Source organism: Schistosoma mansoni (assembly GCF_000237925.1).
Source record: "Schistosoma mansoni, WGS project CABG00000000 data, supercontig 0156, strain Puerto Rico, whole genome shotgun sequence".
Lineage (NCBI taxonomy): Eukaryota > Metazoa > Platyhelminthes > Trematoda > Strigeidida > Schistosomatidae > Schistosoma > Schistosoma mansoni.
Window position 1 is genome coordinate 170,610 of NW_017386050.1, and position 22,309 is coordinate 192,918.

The 22,309-nt window shown below is 34.3% G+C and overlaps 1 protein-coding gene across 1 annotated transcript in view; it reads left to right on the forward strand.

The window, feature by feature from the left end:
• Positions 1 to 669: 669 nt before the first annotated feature.
• The window catches only part of Smp_165620 (hypothetical protein), a gene marked incomplete at both ends in the record, with an annotated part of 110,947 nt that continues 89,307 nt past the window's right edge, over positions 670 to 22,309 (forward strand). The window contains 10 exons of the mRNA XM_018798098.1: positions 670 to 1,134; positions 3,414 to 3,575; positions 4,949 to 5,255; positions 8,670 to 8,824; positions 10,992 to 11,213; positions 12,318 to 12,632; positions 14,796 to 15,059; positions 16,499 to 16,777; positions 19,238 to 19,579; positions 21,078 to 21,267. Of these exons, the coding sequence (XP_018646725.1) occupies positions 670 to 1,134; positions 3,414 to 3,575; positions 4,949 to 5,255; positions 8,670 to 8,824; positions 10,992 to 11,213; positions 12,318 to 12,632; positions 14,796 to 15,059; positions 16,499 to 16,777; positions 19,238 to 19,579; positions 21,078 to 21,267 (2,701 nt within the window). The remainder of the gene's footprint in view (positions 1,135 to 3,413; positions 3,576 to 4,948; positions 5,256 to 8,669; positions 8,825 to 10,991; positions 11,214 to 12,317; positions 12,633 to 14,795; positions 15,060 to 16,498; positions 16,778 to 19,237; positions 19,580 to 21,077; positions 21,268 to 22,309) is intronic.

The following is a 22,309-nucleotide window of genomic DNA, read 5'->3' on the forward strand; positions in this document are numbered from 1 at the left end:
TATTTATAATGTTTGGAGTACACGGAAGGCTCCTTGAGCATATTTATGCCCAGGTTTATCAACATAAATATTATGATAATAAATATACTTTTTGTTATATCCCAGTGAGTAGAAAAATTATATCTATTACGTTTCTACCCATTCAGATATAAAAAAGTTTTATTATTAATTTTCGATCAACTGCTCAGTTTATTTGGAACTATCGAGACCATTTTTAGCACTGACACCTATAAACTCATCAATAATTATTATGGCACTAATTTAGCCTATTACTTGTCCCACAAAAATATCCTCGGTACACTGGTAAGATTATTTATATAAATTTCTGGAGATATTTTTGTAGCGTTTCATCCCGAGAAATATTTAAAATCCAACCCGTTTATTTGCAGATACGTGAAATACATCATTTTATTCGTAAAAGCTTACCAACAAAAACCTTAGAATACTAGATTAAGTTCAAAATTTGTGTATGACACACTGAATTGTTAAGGTGAGTGGCATTTCTAGTCACCACATAATGGAGTCACCAAAAAACCTGAAAATTAGCTTTGAATTCTCACTAATTTAGTAACACTTTCAGTGTGATACTCATATTTATACTTAGGCTGGATCATAAGATAGTCTTATCTGGCCTTGTTATTTATATTTTATCTAGGCATTTTCACGCTCATGGATGAAGTTAATTATTGGCGCAACCAATCAAGATGCTGTTCAAACAATAATATAGATGAGATGAAGCAGTGTGAGTTGTTCGCATCCCTTCTGGAAGGTCCAGCCAAAGAATGCAATCGTATTGAGTCTTCATCCCAGTCGGCCTTGGATTCAAAGATTGACTCATTAGGGTTGTCTACTCATTGTTCTAATTCCACTCAAAAACAGCCTTCTTTTGGAGTTTTTCTAACAGATTTAATTGACATTCTTGACTCGCTTTTAATAGACACGTTGGACGAACTATGGAGGTGCACCGATTCAAGGGTAACACAACCTTATCCAGAGCACAGGATGCGCCAACTTATTGAAAGTTTGAGTTACTGGACAATACGCATGATCCAAAGTTTTCTGGGAAGTGTTCACACGTTGTCAGAGAAAACCAAAATATCCATCTCAAGTTTATGGATCTTGCCTTTTGATGAAGTGAGCAGATTAAAACTGAACAAACCACATTTCATTAATACTAGAAATCTTCTGGTCACAAAAATATAGTGATTAATTTAGTTCCTTGGTTGTCAAGTGATAACAGAAAGTATCACACATCTTACTTCTATATCTACCACTTACCACGTCTTACGAACGGCATAAAAAAAACAAACTTTCAAGTTATTTTATTTTTGATGAAAATGTGAAGGTTTAAATGAAGTGTTTTCTTTATGTACTAAATTAGTTCAGGGTCATTTTACATGTTGATATTAAATCATGAATAGGTATATTCTTAAACCAAGACAATATGTAGTTCGAAGACCTACAAATATCTTTTAAATGACCATCGTGAAAAAGAATATCAACCTTGTCAGTAAATGTGCATAGTATTTTCAGGTTTTAAACTTATTTGGTGATATTTGTAAATTTATCCACATGACTATTGTGATAAAGGCTAAAAATGATGGATATTCATTAAACTACTCATTAGTAGTTTCGATACACAAATAACATTTTCTGCTCTGCAAGTAGGTACTTTCTACTCTTAGATATAGATGTTCAGCTACAAAGTTTGGCAAAATTAAACTTCAAACAATATGAAAGGTTTACTATATGACTTCAAGTGTTTTTAGTCGAAAAATATCAGATAGCTAGTTAATAAGTATTTTTTTCTTTGTGTTTCTAAAAATTGACTCTGTTTGCGATTGAATTCTAAGTAAATCTTGTCGTTAATATTTTAATTTCAGATCTATGTATGTGATGTTTATAGGACATGTTATTCAACATGATCTGTGTCACTTAGTTTTCTGTTGCAGTCATATTATCTGGACAAGAAAATGTTTGAAGGAGTGTCTGGAAACTGAAGTGTTTCGGTAATAAAATTTGTTTTACGTTACGGCGAACAGTCCTAAGATAATTATTGAAATCGTGAACAGATATAAGTAAGACGATCGCTGAAAACCAGGAAGTATTGGAGAGCTTTTCTATCTTGGGATGAGACTACTGAGAATTTCGGGTCTACTACCCCACCAGAGATCAAACTCAGGACATTAGGTCTTGCAGAATGAGCCTAACTTTTAGACCACTTATTAACGTTCGATGATTTACATTTCTAGTTTCCACCAGTTCGCAATACTGTGAAACCATCTTCCATCGTTTTCGGTCGATGAATAACTTACACCCGATCTGACTAAACTCCACTGTCCGCAGATTCTCATCAGAATTAACCACACGATATTTATCTCTGTGCGGGGTTTTGAAGATTATGGAAAGTTAAAAGTATAAACAACTGGATAACGGCTCAATAGTTTACAGGTTTAGCTCTCTCTGTTAGAGCCCTAGGTCTTGGATTTGATCCCTAGTTGGGTCTTTTGTGTGAAATTATGATGAGTTCCATGCACGAATGAAACAGCTGTCAAGTATTTTCCGGTTTTATTGATCATGTAAATTAAAACGGTTTGTAATCTATCAATGCTGGTAGTTACCCTTTGTTTCATCTGTTGAATTTCAATAGCACTCAATAATATCAGCAAAACACTATACTGATAATCTTTTTTGTTACAAATCACTGTATATCACCTATAATAATGATCAGTACTCTCGAACCAAATCTTGGTTATGTAAAAAGAAAATGAATGTTTTCATTGATTAAAATCGAGCTCATTTAGAATATACTTGTGAACATTCAGTGCAGAGTATTACAGAATTATGCAAATCTTTAATTGTTCATCTCAGTCAGCAGTTCATGTTGCATGACTAACCTGATTAAACTATCAGTGTCGATTATAGCGTTAGTTAAATCACAAATTTTGCTTTCAAAGGAAACTATATGATTTTACCTAGTAATGAAAAAACTCATTAAAATCTTATCAATAGTTATTTTTGGTCTTAAAGTATCAGTAATTGGTCGGAGACCATACCACGTTGAAAGCACCGGTTCTCGTCCGATCACCGTAGTTAAGCAACGTTGGGACCGGTCAGTACTTGCATTGGGTACAATAATATGCTTGAAAATGTTTAGCTTAGGAGAATGGATGAGTTCAGATACTTTACTGATGAGTTCTGTTTCAAATTACTTACATGACTAGCAGTATTTGAATCAAATTAAATAGTGATACAAGTCCTCTTTGTTGATTTTTGTACGGCATATGTATATGGTAAGGTTTTATGAAACAAGGGGGGGAACATTTTAAACTTCTTAAACTAGTTACTTTTATCTTCTTTAATGGATTGTGTAATTTTTCTTAATTTATCTTTTTGTTCATTATAATGATTAGGTTAAACAGGCTATTCAATTAAGCATTGAAGCATGTGAACGATGGATAAAATCTACTGATTTGTTAACTCAACAATTATGGCCACGTTATACACCACATCCATGGAATGGTCCATTACCGAATTTGGCATATCTAATCCAGTTTAAAAATCGATTGAATGAAGTAAGGGATTTTGGAAAACTAAATTGCTCCTAGTCAGTGTTCAAAATAATCGATAAAATGAAAATCATATATAACTTGTTATTTAATGACTTTCTCTTTCGTAGGTACATTCCAATGTTATGTGTGTATGTATTTCACCAACAAGAAAAATATCCATATAAACAAACATCTGAAAAGAGATAAAGTTTACTTTTCCCACAATACCTGAATATATTCTCAATGCATTCATCAAGGGTTTCAAAGCCGTTCAGGTTTATATGAAACCTTGATAAACAAACATCTGGTTCTCTTTTCTTCTTAAACATACAATAGCTTTATTCGACTTGGTAAACTACTGAGAATTCTTAAGTCCTCAAATAATAAAGACAGAGTTATCGAAGAAACATCTTAGGCAGAATTCACTCTAAACTGTGTTAGTATTAAACAGTACCCTGGAATTCTCTGAAAATCTGTTTAATAGTTCAGTTAAATGTACCTACATTGAAGAGACTTGCTTTAAGTGAAATAAATTCTGTTGAGTTGAATTTTGTTAAGCGATGACGAATCACTGTTAAGCAGCAACTTTCAATAAAAGACTTTCAAAAAACGGATAGAAAATGAGGAATTTATCTAATCAAAGTTGGTGTTCACGTACGATCGATTCACAGCTGATTTGAGAGAAAACGTAATAACTAAGGGGCTACAACAACGGGACTACTAAGAAGTCTCTTATTTGTGGTTGTGGTAAACAAATGACTTGTGGAGCTTGTGTAGACTACATTGATGATGTTGTCTTTCAGTATTATATATATGTTGGAGGGAGAAGTCTGCTAGAAGAGGAACTTTTTTCTCTCGATCCAGATTGAAACTAAAGCAAATTATGAAAATTGTTGCGAACTATATAATAAAAGCATCAGTAACACTGGCTGCAGCTGGGTACTACAATATATACGGATAATTGGAGAGCGTACAGATGCCTACATAAAATTGGTTATGTGCATTGTGTCGTTATCCACAAGCAGCTTTTTGTGAACCCAACAACCGGAGTGCACACAAACAATACTGGAGCTATGTGGTCGATGCTGAAAGAGTTTTTGCGACTTTATCATGACTCCAGAGATCAACTATTATGGAGCCATATGGATGAGTTCCTCTACCGTATAAATTACGATTCTAGAACCTCTGAAACTCTTTCTAACCTTGACAAGTTTTTGAGCCATGCAAAAGAAGTGTATCCCCTTAATATTTTGGTTTTGTATCATGTATCTTTACTTTATGCTAACTTTCCCCTGATTAGCTAATATTTATCAAAGTCATTTACGATTCGTTCTCAAAGGTCGTCCATAACATATAATCTCGCCGCTTAATTTCTTCTTGTTTTCTCTTAAACTTAGATTCTTAACTTACGTGGTTTATACGAACAATTATATTATTTTACAACACCTATTGAACATAATCAATTCAAAATGGATTCTGGATTACATAATATCATATTTAATACATTAGAATTTGACAATATAAAAGAAGATATAATATCACCTATATTAAAACAATTTATTAATCCATTAGCTTATAATCCTTATACAATTGAACAATGGCAATCTGTTATACAATTAATTGATACACGTCTTCAACCAATTGAAGAATGTGCAACTAATAGATTTCGAACAAAAATATTAAGCTTATCAAATAGAGTTGATTGTAGGTTTGCAAATTATGATTAATGTTATTATTATTATTATTATTACTGGTAGTAGTAGTATTGGTAATAGTAGTACTAGTAGTAGTATTGGTAGTAGTAGTATTGGTAGTAGTAGTATTGGTAGTAGTAGTACTGGTAGTAGTAGTAGTATTGGTAGTAGTAGTAGTAGTATCAAATCTTTTGATGTAGGTTTGTTCTCTGAGTTGGATGGTTTGGTCGTGGAGCTTTCATCGTCCTTCTGAACGACATCATCAGCACAAACTTCGGGTTTGAAGTGAAGTGTTTGAATTTCTCCACATGTGATTCACAGCTTGTCCTGTGCACCTTGATGTTGATTGGTTCTTGTTGACCTTAAATCTGTCATTGTTTATTTCTTTGTTTTGGTTGTATCTCCTATCGGTTTGATTTTTGTTCCTATGTTTCTGCATAATTTTCTTGATTGGTTGAAGTTTGTGCTGATGATGTCGTTCAGAAGGACGATGAAAGCTCCACGACCAAACCATCCAGTTCAGAGAACAAACCTACATCAGAATCACCCACCTGAGCTAAAAATCTTCTCCATCATCTCAGTATCAAATATTATTATGCATCATGATAAACGTAACCTTTAAATTTAGTGTAACGAGAAAATGAATCATTTCCGGACCTGGGATATAATAAGCTAAAAAAGGATAGTATTACAATTCAAAAACAGGATAATACGAATACTAGACTGGATTATATAAGAACTTTCGTCTAAATTTGGTCAAATAGTTTTACAGTATTTGAGTACCGAGTTTATGACAATGAAGAGGAAGAATGCATTTGTAAAATCTCAGCGAATGAATAGGAAATAAATCTAAAGTTTCGCCTGGCAATCTGGTCCAAACTTTTTCAAGGAAATTTAATCAAGCATGACTTTTGAGCGAACGATTAAGAAACTCGCTCAGGCAGTAGTTTATTCAATAAAATACAGTGAATCGATACAACGAAGCCAGGAGTAGAAATCAACTTTTTACAAATAGCACTAGACTATATATTAGTTTATTTAGAGAAGTCTATTTACTCAGTGGCCAAACACATGGCAAATCAAAACTATACAAAGTGTTCACTAAATCACTTAATTTATGAGTGCATAATGAACTGATTCAAAAGGATAGGTCACAGTGGTCGCCCCGAATAGATGTAAACATTCTATTATTTTCATTGGGTAACCGACAAAAGATTCAGTCAAAAAAACTTGACTGACGTTTTCGTTAAAAGTATACTCTAGTGACAGCCTTGTATGAACCAATCAAAATTAAGGTAGCCCCTTATATAACTTTGCGCGAAATTAAAAGTTTAGTGCTAGATAACTTGTGCGTTATGATTAATGAGGTAAAAATTAACAATATTTGGTTATTAAGATGCTTGTAATTGATAGAAAAAATTATCTACTATGCAGCCAAATAGTGAATATGATATGGTGCTTAGACTAGAATACAAGAGATACCTGTTCTTAATGCAGATTATATGTTCACAAACCTGATGTGAATTAATTCACAGTCAAATGTATTTCTGTAGCTAGATAGTATTCTCTCATTCTAATTCCTGACTCCAAATTTTAATCCCAAAGTTATTAAATTTGTTAATGAAAGTGTGGCAATGCACCATTATATTATAACCGATGCTGGTTCATTCATGATGAATACGCTAAACCTAATACATTATCCTAACACATAATTTTAGTTAATTTCTTACCATCTGGCACTAACTTCCTTAATATGTAGTTGATGTCAGTTGGTGATGAAAAGTGTATAGGGTTATAATCTTAACTCCCAACAATTACCCAACTCTTAATATGTAAACTTGACCTTTGGTCTTTACGAGGAAGAGTAATTTAACATGTAAAGGATTACTTATCATATTCAAATCAGCATTCCACTGTAATTTTATTTCTAATTGCTAAATAATGAAATAACATTTCTTGGTTTATTGATAAGTTGCTCGAGGTCGCCAACACAGTTGACCCAGATAGATCAAATTCGTCAACATAGTGTACATTTTCATTGAGATCATGAATCGATCTAAGTTAAACTACCAATGAGAACCTGGGAGGACTGGATGGACATTTTGTTCCAGTCTGAGAGTCTTCAGAATCGAGCATCCATTATCCGTCATGCGAGAATCGAACCGAGGGCCCTGGGCCTCACTTGCGAACACCTAACCTCTAGACTACTGAGTCAACATCTAACGGTGTTAATGTGAAACTTCAACCAATCCATGATATTGCGACCATCTTCAATGGCCTTCGGTGGGTAATTGCCCCACACCTGACATGATTAGACTTGTACACCACTGGATGGCGGCTTAGTGTTCTATAGGTTAGGCATTCGCACGAAGCCGAGGGTTTCAAGTTATAGTCACGCACGTGGGATTATGGGAGGGGTACTACTGAGGAGTTCTATACTGGGACGAAACGGCCGTCCAGTGCTTCTAGGTTTTTAATGGTAGTCTAACACTGGTCGGTTCATGATCTCAAGAAGAAACTCAACAATCATCTCAACCCTACACTGATAATACTATTTTACCCATTTTTTCTGGTCGTTAATTTATATTTTTTGAAATAATATATTACTTTCATACTAAATTAGTAATACGGGATGAATACAGAAAAATCATTTCTATCACTATGGCACGCTTCGCTTATTTCATTGAAATCATGAGTTATTATAACTGAAACTGTAGTTAACTCTCTGCATCAGTTTTCCTTTGATATCATCGTCACCATGACTAATTTTTGTTAAGATCTCAAAAATCTCATTGTTCTACTATTATACTATTTAAATATTTGATAGACATCATCAGCAGAACAGTCACAAAATCACGTAAATAACTGGATCGTAAGCTCAAATCCAACCTTAACAATCAATCTTGAATAAAATGAACATTCGATAAACCTCAATTTAGATAGATTGAAGTGGTACGACACAACGGATTGAATTTTACTCAACTTATGATGAAGTGTGATGATTCAGTCTACCTGGTTGAACCAGTTCAGAAAATGAAGAACTGATTGACTGAGTTTTATTTTTAATAATATTTTCTTAAATATCGTTTGAAGTTAGACATTAACACCGTTGGATGCCGGCTCAGTGGTCTATCGGCTAAGTGCTCTGGCGCGAGACTGGTAGGTCATGGGTTCGAATCCCGTGAGTGCGGGATCGTGGATGCGCACTTCTGAGGAGTCCCATGATAGGACGAAACGGCCGTCCAGTGCCTCCAGGTTTTCCATGGTGGTCTAGCTTCAATTGACTCACGCTTTCCACTATTAGATAAAATTGTTATAAATATGTAATTACTTGCATTGCTGACCTAGTATTTACTGTTCCTTTACCCTTCATGTATTCATATAAAGCAGTAAATTAACATCTTGTCTTTTCCCTGTTCTTCAGCTTCTGGTATTACTTATTCCAGTCGAATTGTTTCAAATCAAATTTTGATGGAATTTCGAAAATTCCAATATTTAATTCATCGTCCTATTGCAGCAAAAATTTTACAATCAGAAAGAGAATTACTCCTTGGTTATTTGGAAGTTTCATTGAAAGAGGTAATATTATCATGATTATTAGTATTTTTTTACATCTAGGTAGAATCTATAACTAGTTTAAGGTTGATTATAAAGATAATTAACACCACGAGTTGATTTTAACCACAAACCGTTTTAAATCTTGAAGGATAAAACCTTTATTCTGTATTAGTATAGGACTCTACAGTACTGCACACCCACGACCTCATGAGGAATTGAATCCAGTATCATGGTTTTTACAGTGACAACTATAGACTGTTGAGTTAGGGTCTATTGAGATGTTTTTGTAACTTCAGTCGATTGTCGATGTTACGTGACCTCCATCTGTTTATTACTGGTATCAGCTAGGACATAACTATAACCTAACAATCATGACTCCTCACTAGAAGTTCGAAAATTCTTCTGGAAGTAACAGAGTATTATTACGTAAAACCTCAGAAAGATACATACTGGTCATGCAGCACAGGAATAGAAAAAAGACAGAAATGAAATGAAATAAGAAGAATATACAAGAATTGTAAACAAAAAAATGAGGAAAATAGCAGAATTTCTTAAATCTAAATGAAAGATAAATAGTAGGGAGGTTGGATCTATGTAATTATGACCAATACTGACTTACGTAATCTACATTATCCCAACCATAAATTCGTAATATACCAATGATTCTAATTAGATACATCACATCCTAATATCTATAGTCCGCTAGTCATAAGAACAATGAACGTAGTTTAATTACCCATGTTCCTTATGTTGCTGTACATCAAATCATCAAAGCTAGAGAAAATTTGCTTGCTGAAATTGAAAGGAGTTGAAGTGATGGTGTTAATAGTGGAAACAAATCAACTATAAAATTTATAATCGGTAAACAATAAATGAAGTCGAGGAATGAAGAATATGATAAAAAAAATGATTACATCAGCATTACTTACTTACTTATTTACGCCTGTTACTCACGGTGGAGCATAGGCCACCGACCAGAATTCTCCAACCCAATCTGTCCTGGACCTTCCTTTCTAGCTCTATCCAATTTTTGTTCATTCTTCTCATGTCTATCTCCATTTCTTAGCGTAATGTGTTGTTTGGTCCTCCTTTTCTCCTCTAGCCTTGAGGATTCCAGGTAAGGGCTTGCCTTGTGACTCATTTGGGTGCTTTCCTCAATGTGTGTCCTATCCACTTCCAGCGCTTATTCCTGATTTCTTCCTCCGCTGGAATCAGCATTAGTGAATGAAATTAATTTTGAGCTATTTCACCTTTTAATTTCAACCATTTACTATTACTATCACATAGACTCTAACTAGAAATTAAAATATTCTAGCACTCCTCACTCCAAAAGTCAATAATTTCATGAACGAATGACTTACTTATGGTACACCTAGATACCATACAACCCACTTTTATGGTGGTTAATAGACAGTTTAAACGAAAATTAAATGTCATATAGTTGAAATCATGAGTCAATTGAAGCTAGATCACCATGGAAAACCTGGAAGCACTGGACGGCCGTTTCGTCCTATTGTGGGACTCCTCAGCAGTGCTCATCCACGATCCCGCCTCGCAAGATCTAGCTTCAATTGACTCATGATTTCAACTATATAAAATTACTATAATATCCACAAAACCTCCTTCTGATAATTATCATATGCTCACTAGTGATTGGCTCCATGAGGTGATTCCTGGAGTTCTAGTGAGAAGCAGTAACCAGTGGAGTTCAACCAGGTCTGTTGGGAGATATCAACTCACTGAAGACATTGGTGAATGGTTGCTCAATTTCGTGGATTGGTTGAAGTTAGACACTAACACCGTTGGATGCTGGCTGAGTGGTCTCGTGGTTAAGCGCTCGCGCACGAGACTGATAGGTCCTATGTTTGAATCTCGTGGGGCGGGATCGTGGATGTGCACTGCTGAGGAGTCTCGCAATAGGACGAAACGGTCGTCTAATGCTTCTAGGTTTTCCATGTTGGTCTAGCTTCAATTGACTCATGATTTCATCTATATAAAATTACTAAAATCTCCACAAAACCCCCTTCTGAAAATTAAATGTCTTGGACATAATATCTTTAGTAAGACCATGCATTACTCCTGTCAATTTTATTAATTATCCATAGAGTTTTACAATGAGGATAGATTGATCAATAACATTAATGTTGAGATGGTTGTCATACAATTCCTAATCTGTTTTCTTATTTAGTATCATGAAGAATTTTTAGCTAAGTCAAGTACTGCTAACTCAAATTGGCATTGTCAACAAGAACAATCACAAAAAAGACCTTTAAAAATTATAGCTAAAAATATTTCAGATTGCATAAATCAAATGCTCTGGGGAGGACAGCTGAAAAGTCGTATACAAGAGGAACTTACACTTGTAAAATTTCTTCTGTCTGATTTACAAGGTTTCAGTGCATATGAACAGGTAATTAAATGTTATTTAACTTGAACAAATACATAAACAAAGCATTATTGTCGGCTTTTGTAGTTAAAATACGGAAATAAACTCAACTAAAAACGATTAAGAATCAGGAAGGATTGGACGGCCGTCTCGTACTAGTATGAGATTCCTTAACAGTGTGCTTCGTGTTGACTAATTTCGGGAGGTGGTTCCAAAAGTTCTAGTAAAACTCATAACCAGTGAAGTTCAACCATTTTGAGTATGAAGCGGTTACCCACCAATAACATTGGAAGTTGGTTGTGCAATATTATAGATTTACTGAAGTTAGACGTGTACACCATTCGGTGCTGACTCAGTGGTCTAGAGGTTAAGCGATCGCTTACTGGACCAAAGATCCTGGGTTCAGTCTCTGGTGGTATCGTGCATGGAACTACTGAGTAATCTCATTCTAGGATTAAATAGCTATTTAATGTTTCTTGGTTTTCAATGGTTGTTTAACTAAGAACAATCGGTGATGAGTTATAAAGTTCAACGTACTCCAAAAATCTCCTTTATGGAATTACTATCATCCTTCTTAAAGTTTTATGTTTATTAGTTTTCAAAATTTATTTAATATTTAAATGGTCAACCCTTGATTAATATAAACATAAATTAAATGACTAACTACTCATAACTGAAGATTATTTGACAAATGTTTTGTTTGATGGTGAAACGTTGCAAGAGCGAGTAATTTTAAATTTATGCAAGAATACATTTATGAACCTTTAGATTTTACTGTCAGAAGTGACAAAAGAGTACAACTATTACTACCACTTATCTCATTGTCACCAAGTATCACAGATAAAAAGTTGTTCTAACTTACAGAAAATAGCCAAGCCATACAACTCTACAGATCATGTGAAATTTGTTCTGATAGTCCTGTCCTAATGACGTTGTCCACTGGTTTTGTTCTAGTGAAGTGGTAGACTAGATTGATGACTTTCTTCAGACAAATTAAGTTCTTCTTCAAAGCAAACAATCCCTTAAAGGAACATTCTTTGGAGTTCCTGTAACGTTTTACACATATGAACTATTTCATTTTTTTATTACTTGAGGAAATAGTCAAGTTTGTTTTTGAATATTTTTCAGGAAGCTCTTAGTTTAATTGAACAAATTGAAGACTGGCACAATGAACAATTTCAAGCATGGTCACGTGATAGACTTTCATCACTTTCGACAACAAAAGAATCAAATCATTCTTCATTAGCATTTGATCCAAATGGTCCCCTATTGAATTTATCTACAGTTGATGGTCATTTAGAAGTTGGATTCCCTGATGGTTTAGTGCAATTACAACGAGAAGTGAGACTATTGTCTGGATTAGGCTATCCAATACCTTATAAACTAATAGAAGCTACAAATCAAGCTGAAAAGATATCACAATATGCAGTAATGTTGAGACAGGTAATTAGTTTGATAGATAGCTAGAAAAATGTAAAAATCTAGTAACTGAAGTGTTTTATGGTAAATTTTGTAATATATTCCTCCCTGCTCATTTAAAAGTTAGATATACCTGAGTCAAAGAAAACTTTTAAATAGATTTCAACAAACTGTAGGTATTTTTTCGTAGGAATATAACTAAAAGTCAGGATTTCATAAAAGAAAAGCTGTACTATACCCAAGAATGTCTTCGTCATAACATTGTACTAACAAGCGTCGGATGCAAAGCAACAAAAAACTATCCAATCTGGTGGAGAATAGCTGAGAAAACATAATGAAACCACCTAGTCCAGAGAACGGAATTCCGCCATAGCCATCTACTTGAGCTACAAATTATCTTCACCAGTAGGAAACTTATTTCAATCTCCATGATATATAAACACTCTCAGAGGTGGCTCATCAGCATGACAAATCGAAGTACATTTATTACTCAATAAATAATTAGTGTGAAATGGTTTCCATAGTGGATTTGAGTAAATTTGTAGTCATATATCTACAAAGTGTATATTTAAAAGTCTACAATAATCAAAGAACCTATTGTTTACTAGCTTGTATTTGAAGATAAGAATGTTGTAGCGACAACTAACAGAAGATTAAAGATCACACTAACCCAAACGTTTCTTGAAGTCAAGTTGATTATGTTTTACAAGGCAATATGCTCTTTAATGGAGTCAAAGATCTATAGGTATCCCTGTCAGGTGACCGCAAACTGAATATACAAACTAACATCGATTTGCTAAAACATCTATGTCAGTAGAATGGAAAGAAAGCCCTACGTTCAATTCCAAAAATAAATGCCAAAACGTCTTAGGTCGATGGGATTAAGTGTTATTTATGTATTTTAGAGAAAACAATTGCAAATCCTTCTTTTTCATCATGAGATCATCGTAAATTTATTACATCATTCCTACAACTCTTTCCCATATTTTTGATTGGGTCATTTCTTTGAAATTCGTAGTTTCATTGTTAACTGACTGATCACAACTTATATTATTCTTAATTACGATTAATTTGTGTTCGATTACTCCATTACGTAATCAATTAATTGTTTTCTCATCAGAATCTCTTGTTGTCATGTCTAATCATCTAGATCTCTAACATACGGACATATTTATTCAATCTCACTATATTTATTCGAATCATCACTCCATCATGCTGATATACATATTCACATCTAACCAATCTTACTGTTATTTGTTTTAATTTTATGATAGTTTTGAGTTTACAATATACTGAAAGTTACTTACTTACTTACTGACGCCTGTTACTCCCAATGGAGCATAGGCTGCCGACCAGAATTCTCCAACCCAATCTGTCCTGGACCTTCCTTTCTAGTTCTATCCAACTTTTGTTCATTCTTCTCATATCTATCTTCATTTCTTAGCGTAATGTGTTCTTTGGTCTTCCTTTCTTCCTCTGGCCTTCAGGATTCCAAGTGAGGGCTTGCCTTGTGACTCATTTGGGTGCTTTCCTCAATGTGTGTCCGATCCACTTCCAGCGCTTATTCCTGATTTCTTCCTCCACTGAAATCTGGTTTGTTCTCTCCCACAGTAGGCTGTTGCTGATAGTGTCTGGCCAACGGATCCGGAGTATTTCGCGTAGACAACTGTTAATAAACACTTGTATCTTCTGGATGATGGCTTTCGTAGTTCTCCACGTCTCCGCTCCATACAATAGAACTGTCTTGACATTTGCATTGAAAATTCTGACTTTGGTGTTGGTTGACAATTGTTTTGAGATATTATGAGTTGTAAGCAACTGATGAGAACCTACAGAAATAAAATGAATTCATAGTCAAATTCTACTCAATTCCTTATTCTTACTCTTTTCAAGATGATAAAGGAAACTAAATATATGAATTTGTCTGTGTATCTAACTATTTCCTCGAGAGGTAATAATAACTGACTAAGTGGCACAGGATTCGAACTGACAACTCGCTGGTTGTAAACCAAATAATCTTGATCGCTAAACCAGTGTTACGTATTCAAGTTATTACTTACTTACTTACTTACGCCTGTTACCCCTCGTCGAGGAGCATAGGCCGCTCACCAGCATTCAAGTTATTAATAACATATAAATACTTGATAATAATAATGATATCTGTTTATTTTGTTTATGTAATTACAGGTGGCTCATTTCTATAATTCTATTGACAGTGAAATGTTACCATTTCAAAAACCTTTAATGCTTAATTCAGCTTTAGCTTTTGAACGTTTAATTAAATCATATAATTGTAAACATAATGGTACTAAAGAAAATTTGTTGAATACAATGACATGGAATCAAACTGAAGAAATACAACCATATATACAACAATTACAGAAAGCAACTAAACAATTAATAATGGAAAATCGTCGTCTACGTAAAGTACACTATATGATTATAGAAAGAGTAAGCTAAAAAATAATGATAATAGTTATTATTTTTCATATATTTATTTAATAGGTCCTGGGTTGGAATCTCGCGAGGCGGGATCGTGGATGCTCACTGCTGAGGAGTCTCATAATAGGATGAAACGGCCGTCCAGTGCTTCCAGGTTTTCCATGGTGATCTAGCTTCAATTGACTCATTAATTCAACTATAAAATTACCACAATTTCCATAATCCCTCATTCTGATAATCATCATGTGCTCAATAGTGACTGACTTCATGAGATATTTCTTGGAGTTCTAGTGGGAAGCTGTGACCAATGGAGTTCAATCGTGTCTGTTGTAAAGACAATGGTGGACGGTCACGCAATATCATGGATTGGTTGAAGTTAGACGTTGACACCGTTGGATATCGGCTCTGTTTTAGAGGTTAAGCCTTGTTAAGTTCGAATCTCGCGAGGCGGGATCGTGGATGCGCATTGATGAGGAGTTCCATAATAGAATGAAACGGCCGTCCAGTGCTTCCAGGTTTTCCATGGTGGTCTAGCTTCAAATGATTCATGATCTCAACTATTGAAATCTTTAATTATTTGAAAAAAACGTTTTAAAGTGTTTTGTCTCATAGATCTTGAATGTGATAGACAAATGGTGTGTATATTTGTTTATATTTCATGATCAACTGTCAGTAATTCATTTTTGAATTTCTTAAATTAATCCACTACAATATTGACGCATATTCTTTGATTTGTAATTACCCTCTCATGTTGTTGATGATATTTAAAGTTGCTTTACAGAAGAGCAGAATGACTAATGACCATATGAATATTCATAGAATCCTTTCTCTTCATTTAGTAATTCTAACAAAAGTATGGAAAGTTGAAAATGTAACCTGAATTTCTGTTGCTACTGTACACGATCTGTGTATAACTGACTTCTAGCTATTTGTGCTCTAAGCAATCAGTATGTAGCTCAAAAATCAAGGTTTACAATCTTTCGAGTTGTACAGAGTTTCACACAATCATTTACTTTGTAATGGTTTGAATCATCCTGTTGTTGAGATTTTAACTGGATTCTGATCAACCTTAGTTAGAATATATGTATCCTGTGAGGAATACCTCGGTATAACCATTATATCTCACGTTTATATAGGACCGAAGGTACAAACACATGACAAATCCTAAGTAGAATGAAACGTGGGTCCATTGTTAGTCACATTCTGTCTATTCTACCTTTCAAAGTATCATTTTTTTTCTTTGGAGGTTTCTTCATGTTTTTCATTTAGCATTGCTCTATTGTACTTTAAAAAAGCATGTCTTTTCCTGGTTTAAATCTCAGTATTCTCTTTACTCATTAGACCACCACTTTATCAAGCAGTCTAATTATATTATCATTATTACTCCAACTTTGTACAACTTGATTGACAATTCATTCTCATCAGAAGTTATTTTCGATCAATTATAGATTATCAAACTATTGGATATTGATTTACTACGTAATCAATCTAAATGGAGAAATGAATTGAATGAAATGCGATATCAATTATCTGAAATTGCTACCAATGGTGGCTATCCAGCTGATCATATGGCACCATGGAGAGCATTTCTAGATCATCAATTATATAAAGTATTGGAATATCAGTATAGAAAAGGATTAGAAGAAATTAGTGAACGAATACCTGAAATGCGTGTTGATATGGTTTATATACAATCATGTTTAGCATTTCGACCACCATTTGAAGAAGTAAGTTGACTTTTTACAAGTACATTCGATAAAAGTACATTGAAGGTATAATGATTAAGATTCATGGAATTTTGTAAAACTCAATCGATATATAAACACTTATGTTTAATGTGGTTATCTCTTGTACTTCCAATATATAACTCAATGAAGTTATCTAAGACCTTAATACACAGTCTATTAAATAAATAGGAAAACTGAGATCATCAAAAGTTTATTTTACAAAACACAGGGGACAAAAACCTTATGCTCTTAAAGAATCCCTTCATTTGTGACAATACACTTGTTTCCATTCCGTTTCCATAATTTAAAACATTTCCCTAAATCCTCAGAAGTCAGGTACCTTATCTGTCTCGTCCATAAACAGTTTTTCAAACCAATTTTCCGGAATACAATTCGTGAACAATTGTCTGGACAATGAATCGCCGAACAGTGAGTGTGAGTAATGTTTCTTTAATGTACTAGATAAACCGTTGTCCTAAGTTTGGATCATTCTTTCAGTCTTTACAACACTCACTGAAACATCTGATTTATACAAAAGGAACTGCTTTTTGTACATCTTCATAAACAGATCTCAGCATTTGATGAACTTACTGAGTTTTCTTCAAGTCATCAGCAAAATTTTGATATAGTTCATTCCATACATATTGAATAAACTAATATTAAACTATATCATTTGATAGTGGTATTACTGTCTTCGTTATGTTTACTGAAAGTGTAACTGATTTGTGCTTGATGCTGAAACCCTGAATCTGATGACGCGTAATGAGAACATAAAAACTGGTGGTTAAGATTTACTTGACACCCAAAATAAATAATTTTTATATGATCTACTTACATTCAGATCAATATTCAGATCTGAATAAATTGAACTGAGTAGTAGTTGAGAAAAGTTCATCAATAACTTACTACATGAATAAAGACTTGATGGGGAAAGCCAATTTATTGTTTTCATGTAAACTTAAACAGTGCCTTCGTAAAAATATGAAAATCATACATTAAATACATCGTTTGCACATCTTCCATGAGTTGTGCTTTACATACTCTATCATTCTTCCGATTCTGTTGTTATCCCAGTTGCTCTTTGTTTTCCTTCCTCTCCTCTTTATTTCAGTCTTCTGCTAGTAGGTATTCAACTTTCGATTCCTGCTAGGTACTACTTATAACTCACACCATAATATTTATGATATCATACCGACTGATTTGCACACTGAGTTAATCTTGACCTTTTGATTTTATCATATCTCCTTCCTCTCCCGAAAATAAGTTCGACTTCTCGGATTTAACTAAAGATATTGGAATGGATGCATACTAGGTAGGATAATGTTAACTTGGTTGAAAAAACTGGTCGGAATCGAAGAACAGGTAACTGAATAATATTTTTACTACTCAGTGACCAGTTTATATAAAAAGGTGAACTTTAGTTACATAATAATTGTTGTATCCCGAAGAGAATTGTGAATGGTAACTTTTGAGGACTATTTATGGACCAATGTAATATGTATATTTCCTATTGTATAGCTGTTAAGTAACTAAAATATTCGTATTCGTGTTCCACTTATCATAAGCTTTATTTTGACCTATGAACTATTATTATACAATTTATCATTCTTGTGTTATCCCCAGTCTATTAGTTACTGTCTCCCTTATCCACAGCCACATTTGGCTAAATGTTGTACAAATGTTATTTTCTATTTAATTGGTACGATGTGGTCAGTTTGTTTGGTATATAAACCCAATATGTTTGAGAATAATGATTCATATTGCAGAGGCTGTTGTTGATGTTTTGAATTTAACTGACTGGGCTAGGCAGAAAGCAGGACCGAGTAGTACTCAAGACTGCTCATACGATTTTGTGTATTATTGATCCGATCAATAAATTCACTCCTCTCTAATTGGGCGTTCATATATCAAATAGGGCACGCACGCACGCACTCACAAGTTATAACAATAGTTTAAAGGTGATTATAAACAAAACGTTTTGCCTCCATTCATTAGAATTACCACTGGTTGAATATTGCCGGCCAAATCATTACACTTTACTTATAATGAGCGTCATGTCCAATCGTATCGGTGAGTAACCAGCAAATATTTGAAAAGTCATGACTGATGAAGTTCAACCATGTTGGGAATGAAACACTCATTCATCAGCATAGCTGAATGCTGTCCCAGTATATCACAAATTAGTTGTCGTTGGGAATAATAATGCCAACACAATGTTCCTTGAAGGTAAAACGTGCAGGTTCTGGGGTTCGAACTCTAGGTATGTGATTACTAATGAAGTACCCTAAACTAGTACTGAAAAGCAGTATAGTAAATGGTAGCTTTAAATCGATGTTTACAACTGATGAAAGAGAACTTGGCAAAACAAAACTAATTCATATATTATTCTACTTGAATCTTTGTTAGATCTCCACCCAGAGTAAATCTTTCTCTTTAAATTCTTTTTATTAAAATATCTAGATTAAAGCTAAATACTATCGTGAATTAAAAAAGTTCATTTGTATTCCAAACAATTTTCGTGGATTCAATGAATTTATTCCATCTGTTGATGATAATTACAGTAGAGATAGTACAACTACCACTACTTCTACATCTAATACTAATAAACATATATTCTCATATATAATTGATAATCAAGAAAGTGGCCTACGTATATGTTATAAAAAAGCTGAATTCTTATTTACTCGACTATTTGGCAGTTTAGAACAATTTCAAGATTGGGTTATATTAGGTAGTTTAAATTTGGATGATTTTGTGGATTTACATTGTCGTGATCTGGAAGATTATGAAAGAAATTTTAAGGTTAGTTAATTTCTTTTGTTATTCTATTTGTTTTATATTTATGCTGCGTTATATTTTATGTTGTTGACACTTACTTGCATCTGTTACCCCTCGTAGAGTACAGGTCACCTATCAGGACTACCCGATCAACCCTGTCCTGGACTCTTGTTTCCAGTGGTTTTCGAGTGCTATTCATTCGTTTGATATCTGCCTCTAACCATTGGCGCAACGTTTTCTTTAGTCTATCCCTTTTACTTTTTCCGTTAGGACTACAAGTTAATGCTTGCCTCATAATGCAGTTTGATGATTTCCCCAGTGTATCTTCTACCCACCTTCAGTGCTGTTGTTGATGGGTGTTGATGAATGTTTTCAGGTACTTTTTTAAGAAATCAACTGGTCATCCTCAGCAAATTGTATCTACGATCCGTGGAAAAAAATTCTAAGCTCTTTAATATATTAAAAGGATGTCTCTTATCATCGAATAAATGATTGCTCGAATGAATGTTGTTAATTAGTTTCACATTGAAACAATCCGGAAGACTAATTTCATGTATATAGTTCATCCATCGTATCCATCGTACTTCAGTTCAGATTATAAACAGAGGTCAGCTGATATCTCAGAGACAAGAGGATGTGAATATTTGTGGGTCTATGTTCAAGGCGACATATTTTTTAAATTTCTGAATGTCTTAGGCTAAATTCTCAGCATAACTTAAGTTTTCATTACGATTCATTGGAATGCAATAGAACATTACACTATTGTCTTTTTTTCAATGGACTAGATTTTAACAACTTTCTACGAGTTTCTTTGATTCAGTGGACAACTACTACATTCCCTTTTAAATCATAGCCTCATATACAGTTCATACTCAACTGCAGCTTTAAATGATGTAACCAGTTAGTGATATATTCACCCTACTTGTAGGGGTATGGTGGAGATTAGTTTGATTTGTATGTTGTATACGTTAGAGACTAATCTCAGTTAGAGTATTATCAAGAATCAGAGAGCAGAAGAAATCTGTTTTCCATTAGTATAGGGTTCAGTCGTGAGCACCTATAGCTCCACTGGAGATTAAAGTAATGAGTTTCAGGCCTTGCAGCCTACCACTCATCAACGGGACCAATGGATTAGCTTCCAATAGTGCAATTTCAACTTCAGTCAATTTATCACACAGCACAACAACAATCCAATGGGTTTGGTGACACCTATATCACTCCTAATATGTCTGAAGATCATCAGTCACGAATTACTACTGGGACTCAAAGAATATTTTGAAATGAATCACTAACAAGCTAACTAAATCTGAAGATGATGTGCCCACGTTACAGAGGCATCATATACAAGGACGAAACACCTGTCTAGTTAACCTTGGTTTTCAATCGCACCCCAAGTGTGATCATTCTGTGATGAATACAACCCACAGATATATTCTCTTGATAATTTTGAAATTATTTACAGTAATGTGCATGTTTGCTTTAACTCTTACAACTATTCATCCATCTAATTCTATTTCTAAAGGCTCTTAAAATACGTGGTCGTGATGCAGAAAAATTGCCAAATGAAATACGTATTGATTGTATTATAGTGAATTGTATACCAGTTAAAACGGCTATTGACGGTTTACTTCAAAATTTATTCGATACATTACAAAATTGTCTACGTAGATCGATTCATGGTGATTTAGTAGCTGCAGATGGATTTTTAACGGGTCAGTTTAATTAATTATTTTTCTTGTACAGCTAAATACCTTTTTATGAATTCTAATAAAGGAAGAGCAATAGTTGAAGCTGAAAAATATAAATCCGTTTTTATTACTTGTGTCCTCATTAGCAATTTACAGCTCATACTCGAGGATTAATCGAGGAATTTTCAAAGAATTTGAAACTAAAATATGCCACAGCCCTAAATAAAATAATCTATCACGGCGCATGCCCCCAAATGCCATGGTACGGTCGAGAGTTTGGAGAGTCCTCTCTCCCTCTCCAAATGCTCTCACACGGCCACACTTATATAGCCTCTGACAGGGAAGTCCTACTCACTGCCTTCTCACTACGAGGGTGTTGTTTACGAAATTGAGAGGATGAAAAGTGAATGTCCGGCGCATTAACCGGGATGGTAGACACGGCGAGTCCACCTAGGGGAGTTGGAAAACCATAATTCCAAACCAGTGGTGCACATGGGCTCCAGTATCCTGAGTGAAAAAATGGCGTGTGAACTTATTGTTAGTCACCGGCCACTATGGGACTGCATCTCCTTACGATGCTCCCCTGCCTTGTGGATCAGGCGTTTAGGTCAAAGGCTCTAGTTATGGTCCCCTAAGAAAACCACCTGCTTCAGTCTGGGTACCTGGGCAGTATCACAGCCCTCACACAAATCTCATTTGATTTGTGTGGCGCATATGTATCTGGTTCCCCCTTGTACCAATATTTATGTGTTTAAACAAATAAATAATCATAGAAGGGGTTTTGTGGAGATTTAGTATTTATCAATGTTGAAAGCGTGAGTCACAAAGCTACCGGACTAGGGGGATCTATTACTGACGTACCCCCCGCTCTATATCTGGCCAGCCACGAGCTAGGAATAGTGAGTCTACCATCTCTAAGTCCTAGCTTTTGTAGAAAACAAGGTAACCAGGTTTGTTTCTGATTTTTTTTTTTTTTTTTTTTTTTTTTTCTTTTTGTTTTTTTTTTTTTTTTTTTTTTTTTTTTTTTTTTTTTTTATTTTTTTTATTTTATTTTCTTTTCTTTTTT